Genomic DNA, 7,537 nt, shown 5'->3' with positions numbered 1-7,537 from the left:
TTGATTTTTCGACAACATTTAATACATCAATAGATGAATTATCTTCACTAGTTTTCGAATTGAATGACTTTGTATTGTCAAAATGAAGCATCGTGTGATGTTTTGACTTGCAGACAGAGCATAAGTTTTCAGATTTACAAACGTTAATTTTATGTTTATCGGATAAACAATTTAAACATAATGATTTGTCCATAACGATTTTGTATCTTTCCTGTGGGGACAATTTTCTAAATTGACTGCAGCGATATATGCTATGTGACACACGTTGAGTGCATGCGGGGCATTTAAAAATATCCTCCTTTTTGGCTACAAAGCTGTGTGTGCTTTTAGCTGATTTTTGAGGATTAATTGAAATTGTTTTTGCACTTGGAGTTTGAGTTTTAACTTTATAGGCCTCAGACGAGGAAGAATTGCATAGCGTTCTAATATGGCCTTTAATGAAAGAGATGAAACCATAATAAATTGGAAGTGTGTTTCCCTTTCAAGACATTTCAAAAAACTTTCTAGTTTCACAATCTAATTTGGAAAGTGCGATAAAAACTAAAACATAATCAAGCAAATCATCAATTTTTAAATTCTTCAAAGCAGTAACCGAAGTATCGAAAACTTCTAAAAATGAATTTAAATGCGCAGCGGATTCCAATTTAGATTGTTTAAAATTTAATAACTGTGATAGATAAGTGTCCATTAAAAGTCGTTTGTCTTCAAAGCGTTCCTTTAATAAATCTTTAATTATTTGATAATTGGCAGCGGTGGGGATAATGCCCGTACACATTTCTAATGCATGTCCCCGCAATGCTGAAAGTAGATAGTTTACTTTCGAATTATCATCCAAAGATCTATTATTGTCAATCAAACTTTGAAGGGTTTCCCAAAAAACAGGCCAATGTTTTTTACTACCATCAAATGTTGGTAATACAATTTTAGGTAGAACAGGTGTCATATTAGAAGATGTTGTAGGTACAGAGGTTTGAGGCTTGACTTCATTATAAGCGGCGTTTATGTGACCAACCAATTGTTGGCTGCTACTAATAGTTTGATAATTTAATTCATATGGTTCATCTAATTGTAAATTAATGTCATTTATTTTCATAACAGCATCCTTAATTTCAGACATTATCTCGTTGACAGTGGTATATTCAGCCAAAAAAGTTTTTAAAACAGATTGGTCATTCAATAATTTGGTATAACCATGAATACGTTGAATTTGTAAAAAGTACATTTGTTTTAAGCCTTCATATTGACTTAACTCACGTTTAAGTGATTGTTCACGAGTCATTTTGAAACGAATTAAATGTAACAAAAAATAATATTATTGAAATATACAATGTTTTTCACAAAAATTTTATGAGTTTGAATTAATGACAAGTTTACAGATGCGAATTAAATTATCAAAATTAAGCAGCGAATAAATTAATTTTTAATACAATAAAACAATTCAGCTTTGTGGAATTTCAATTTATAAGTTATTATAATTTATAAATTATGAGAAAAAAAATATATTTACAAAGTAAACACGCTGTATAATATTTCAATATGTATCTCTAACACCTGGAATGTGGAATAAACGATTACAAGTTTCAGTGATTTAAATTCTAAATAACACCCAAACAGATTTGTACAAGCAAGTTGATAATTCAATAAATTTTTAACAAAAATTGAAACACTTGTTACTATTATTAATATTTCAATTTTAATAAAACTAATTTAACATAAATTATCGAATAATAATTAAGAAAAATAATTAAAACTGAAATAAGATCAATAACCGGTTCAGATCCGCGTTATGGATAAAATATGATCCAGATCCGGTTCGCTAGTACCAAAATATGGTGAAGCCGACAATTTTCTAGCAATAAGTCGATTCCTTCTCTCTCCACGTCCGCGATTCCTTCCACGATCGATTCATTCTGCAAAAATAAAATTTATTGTCATTAATTAATGGAATTTATCATTAGTCGGTAATTTTATATAAATAATACTCACGTCGTATGGTACGTTATTTCATCATTATTTTGTTATGGAGCTGCTTCATCATTATTTTGTTATGGAGGTTGTCGCGGGCGGTACTAAAGTGGGTGTGTTGCCTGAGGTTGGGTGGGACTGCTTTCTAAGGTGGGGGGTGAAGGTTCTTGAGGAGCGGACTTGGAATAAAATGGATTTTAAATCAATATCGAAGTGCACCCACGTATTATTTTCCAGAGCAATAGTTCAACTTGTAGATAGTAAAGGATAGGAAAATTTCACGACTGTAGACCACTTTTAGATTCAGGGTTTTTATCATCGTTTATCACAAAATAAATGTGTAACAAACTAAAACTTAAATGTGATAAAACACAAATATCTGTAGTAGATATCAATCAAACATTGTCAAGCTTGCAATGTCAAACTAACATTACGATAAAAACTAAAATTAACGCGTTTAGTAACCAAAATGACGGCTTTAATTGTGGACAAAATCACAGAAGACTTATCTTTAATCGTGTTTAATTTTTATAATCTTAAAAAAGATACAAAATTAAAATATACAATATAGACTTAAATAATCGAAACATAGTGTAGTAAAAAAATAAAAATAGTAACAAAAACGAGTTAAAATTGTTAAAAACAAATAAATAAAATCAGACTACACATTTAAAAGAAACACAATAAACAATTTAAAAAAGAGTACTTAAAACAGAAAAATAGAAAGTGTCATATATCACAGTCATAACAATTATTCAATAAAATAACACAGCACACACATATCACAAGCACTTAATCACAGATGGAGGTGGGGAGGGATGGCTCAGGTGTTCGGGCCATCCATACCTGTCAGGGTCACAGAGGCTGATCGTGGTACTGCCTCTGTCCGGTTAGATGTTCGATATAAATGTCACGTGACCGGCGGATCGTGTCTGACGCCATCAACCGTGCCATGGTCTGCGTATATTTTGGAGATATTCCCAAACACTTCGCAAACCTATAGTTCTGGGCTAGCCAGGACCCGAGCGAACCAACGAAAAAAGCATCCAATGAGACCCTATAGCCTTTCGAGGATAACTCAGCAGCAAGTTGGTTATATTTATCGAGCTTTTGCTGCCGAGCCACCTCTAGGGCATCCGGGGCACCCTCAAATGGAATGCAGATGTCTATGATTTTAACTTCCCTACTAGCCTCATCCTGGACCACCAGGTCAGGACGAAGAGTACTCCGTACGCCGGGTACTTCTCTATTGATATTTAAGACAGCACCCGAGGGTAAACGCGATCCGCGAGCAAGACGGTCTTGGACGGCATTATGTCGTCGTTGCCACGCCGCTGAATGGAAGGGACAATGATTCAGTGTATTTGGTAATGTCTCATTGACATAACCACAACGTCGGCACCGTTTATCCCCGTTCCCGAATCGCCGTGCTCCATTTAATGGAACGACGCCGAGTCGGGCTCGGTGAATAAAGCGGTAGTCACAAAATCGAGTGTACCGCCCATTCAGCAGGAAGTGGTTGCTCGCTTCCCTAAGATTTGTACAAGAGTACGCCTTTCCCTGATCTGGTTTCCCTAGAAGTCTAGCAAAGTAGAATGCTCGAAGTGCTGAACGTAGCATACGAACAATAACGGATCGCGCCGTCTCCGGGACAATTATACGCTCCGGTGTTTGCCCAGGACGGTTGATTGTGACAGACAGACCGCGCTTTTCTCTGCACCAATGAAAACCCACACTAATTTTGCTATTGAGGCGACTGCACGCATTTCTAGCTTGTGACCACAAACTAGAAATGTCTCCGCCGTCGCGTGCTTATCGACCCTCTAGTGAGCCAGACAGATACTTGGCGAGTATATCCTCAGTTGGATCTTCTCCGATACGACGTCTCACTACACGCTTAAGGCAGGACCAGGCCGTTTCCCTGACAATGGTGTCTTTGCAGGTCAGCAGTCTAAAAGCGTGCACTACGGTGCTTACGTCCACGGAATCGGCCAACGGTAAAAGAATTGCGCCACCCTGGTAAGATGGAATACAAAGAACTTCCGGAGAGCCACGTTGAGGTATGTTCATCCATTTCTTGCTAGCCTTTTGATTGTCTTGTCTGCGTCAGTCAAAGGCCCTTTGGCGACATTGCCGCCTCGCAGAATAAAGTCTTGCCGAGAAAGGATGAACATATTTGTGGCTTCCAATTTTTGCCGAGTGCGAGAACAGAATCGTGTACCTTCTGAACGTCCTCATTGATGGCCCGAATGGCATCAAGGGGGGTTTGGGCCACACGGAAGCCCGTTGGTACACCGAGATGTTGATACTCTTCCCCGTCTTTGAAAACCGTTAGTCCTCCTCCTTGGATGGTAAATTCCGTAGGAAAGACTTCTCGTTTGCGCCTGCAACCAACGTGCAGTGAGGCGCATTTCGAAGGTTGGAACTTTAGACCCATCCACTCAGCAGTTGCATCCAAGAGCATTTTCAAGGATTCAGCATTTTTTCCGAGAAGAACGATGTCATCAGTATATGCGAGAATAGAGAAGGTGTTATTATGGAGCTTGTAGCCATGCTGAGCTGCCAAACCAGACGCCACCCTTATGAGCGGCTCGATAGCCAAGTTGAAAATAATTGGGCTGAGTGGACAACCTTGCTTTACGCCCGCACGAATGTGGATTGGACGGGTTTCTCCGTCCTTAGTGCGAATTGTGGTGGTGGTATTAGCGTAAAGCTCGGCTATCACACTGCGTATCTAGTTGGGTGCCGCATCTCTTCCAATACCCGCCGAATATGGTCTTGAGGTACAGAACCGAAAGCATTAAAGCATTGGCTAGGTCAAGCCATGTCAATGCGATCTGTCTGCCATCTCGGCGCGCGTCATCCAATGCACTTTGGACTATGAAGTTGTGTTCATAACAGCCTTCATACTCCAGAAATCCTTTCTGCATTGGTGAGATATTGTTCGAGAGCTTCGCCCAACAGGTGACACGGTCGGCGATAACGCCGGCATACAACTTGGCGATCGTGCCCCCCAAAGTAAGAGGCCTCCAATTCGACAGCTCAACACGGTTACCTTTCTTATACAGTAGTTCGGTGCGGGAGTCATTCCAACCCAGTGGTGTTTTCTCCTCACGGAAGCAAGGGTTGAAAATTGTAGAAAGTACAACGCAGCCGGGGTTGGAACGTTTAAGGCACGAGTATCTTATACCGTCCTTCCCCGGAGCGGTGTTAGAGGTTTTAGCCAATCGCGCACATACTGATTCTTTTGAGTCCAGTAGGAACGTGAAGCGTTCGTCTCCATCACCGCCATCATTTTGGTCAGGTCTGAATATTTGCCGGATTTGTTCAGGGATTGGTGTTATTTCCTGATCCCTATGAGCAAATATTCCACGGAAATGTTCATGGACTGTTTGCGTGTTGACCTGACAAAATGGTGAGCTACCTGGATCACTCAGTATGTCAGTACGCTGGTCATGGCTTTTTTTTTATTGATTTTGTATAGTTTCTGAATCTTCGCCGCGTCCGCAGGGTTATATTGTGAACGGCGGGAGCAGTTCCTCATAGGCCGAGGCGTATTTTGAAAACGCTGCATATTTGGTGGCGGTCTTTCGGCCACATGGCCTGGAGTGCCTCTCGCAAGGTCTGCTGTGATGGTTACTACTGCCGCCTCAAATTCCTCCCAGCTGGCGGCGTTATTTAATAGTGCGAGCCACCGAACTTGGTTTTTGGTCAGTTGACTGTCGGCCAAGTTGGCGGGTGGAATTGATGTTGGTTACTCGTCAACATTGGTTCCAGCAACTACCGGGGTAGCGCTGGGATCAATGGAAACAAGGTCTGGTTGGTTTTGGGTGACTGTAGCAACCGGTAGAATTTCCTTCTCATTAGAATGCTGGTGAGATCGTTCAGCTCAGCGGGCGATCTAGTTCGTCCGGTTGGGGTTGTAATCCTAGTGGATAAGAGTCAATGCCAACCAAGTTATCTGAACGCGGTGGGTCTTAAATAGTGTGAGGATACACTGGTACTTCGCGACACAACCTTTCAGAGATAGTACCAAAAGCAGCCCCTGTGCCATTATCGGGGCGGGGGCTGTTGAGTGGCACTTGAAGTGACAGTTGTTGTGTTGTCTCATCGCTGTCGCTGCTATCAATTATGCGATGTCGGATCCTTCTTATTTGATGGTCTTGTCCGGTGGATGTGCTGGGTTGAAGTCCAGATGATGCCGAATTGGGAGCGGTGGTTTTAAAATTAGAGGCTCCTGTTTGGGACGCCGATCTTGTGCGTGTAACGCGTCTAGGTGGAGAAGTTGGTGGGTCTGGTGAGCTCTCAATAACGTGTGTAGCAAGCCGAGGTGGTGGTGGCTTACTGTTGGCTGGTGTAGGCCTTTTCCGGGATGCGGCTTTTTTGGGAGGAGCAGTGGCCGCACCAGGTTGATGCGTTGAATGATGTTTTTTTAGTTTTTTGAGAGGCTCGGATGTATGGTGGGGGGGAGGGGATGGCTCAGATGCTCGCGCCATCCAGTACCTTTGTACTTGGTCAGGGTGGCTGGTCATGGTACTGCCTCTGTCTGGTTAGGTGTTCGATGTAGATGTCGCGCGACCAGCGGATCGTGTCCGACACCATCAACCGAGCCGAGGTCTACGTATATTTGGATGCTATTCCCAAAGACTTCGCAATCCTAAAGTTATTAGCTAGCCAGGCCCCGAGCGAACCAACCACAAATGCATCCAATGAGACTCTGTAGCCTTTCGTGGTTAACTCAGCAGCAAGTTGGTTATATTTTTCGAGCATTTGCTGCCGAGCAACCTCTAGAGCATCAGGAGCACCCTCAAAAGGAATGCAAATGTCGATGATCTTTACTTCCTTGCTACCACCAGGTCAGGACGAAGAGTACTCCGTACACCGGGTACTTGTCTATTGATATTTAAGACAGCACCCGGGGGTAGACGTGATCCGCCAGCAAGACGGTTTTGAACGGCGTTATGCCGCCGTTGCCACGCCACTGCATGGATGGTACAATGATTCAGTACGTGTGGCAATGTCTCATTGACATAGCCAAACGTCGGCATCGTTTATCCCCGTTCCCGAATCGCCGTGTTCCATTTAATGGAACGACGTCGAGCTCGGTGGATAAAGCGATAATCGCAGAATCGACTGTACCGCCCATTCAGCAGGAAGTGATTGCTCGCTTCCCTTAGATTAATACATGAGTACGCCTTTCCCTGATCTGGTTTCCCTAGTAATTTAGAAAGGGAGTATGCCCGAAGCGCTGAGCGAAGCATACGGACTATCATGGATCGCGCTGTCTCTGGGACAATGATACGCTCAGGTGTTTGCCCAGGTCGTTTGATGGTGACAGACAGATCACGTTTCTCGGCGCACCAATGGAAACCCAATCCGATTTTGCTGTTAAGACGGCGACATGCTGACATTTCTAGCCTGTGTCCACTTCTAGTCTGTGGACACAGGCTAGAAATGTCTCCGCGGTCACGTGCCATTTGACCCTCTAGTGAGCCAGACAGATATTCGGCTATCAAATCCTCTGTTGGATCGCCACGGATACGTTGCCTCGCCGCTCGCTTCAGACACGACC

General features: G+C 42.7%; 1 protein-coding gene across 1 annotated transcript; it reads right to left on the bottom strand.

Annotated features, from left to right (window-relative positions):
- Positions 1 to 481: 481 nt before the first annotated feature.
- Positions 482 to 1,279, bottom strand: LOC123302876. Its single transcript, XM_044885970.1, has one exon. It carries the CDS (start codon positions 1,277 to 1,279, stop codon positions 482 to 484), a length of 798 nt encoding a protein of 265 aa, XP_044741905.1.
- Between the last annotated feature and the right edge of the window lie 6,258 nt (positions 1,280 to 7,537).

The sequence above is a fragment of the Chrysoperla carnea genome, chromosome X (assembly GCF_905475395.1).
Source record: "Chrysoperla carnea chromosome X, inChrCarn1.1, whole genome shotgun sequence".
In the NCBI taxonomy this organism is placed as follows: Eukaryota; Metazoa; Arthropoda; class Insecta; order Neuroptera; family Chrysopidae; genus Chrysoperla; species Chrysoperla carnea.
Note: the sequence above shows the minus strand (reverse complement) of the source record. Positions and strands in the feature narration are given on the sequence as shown.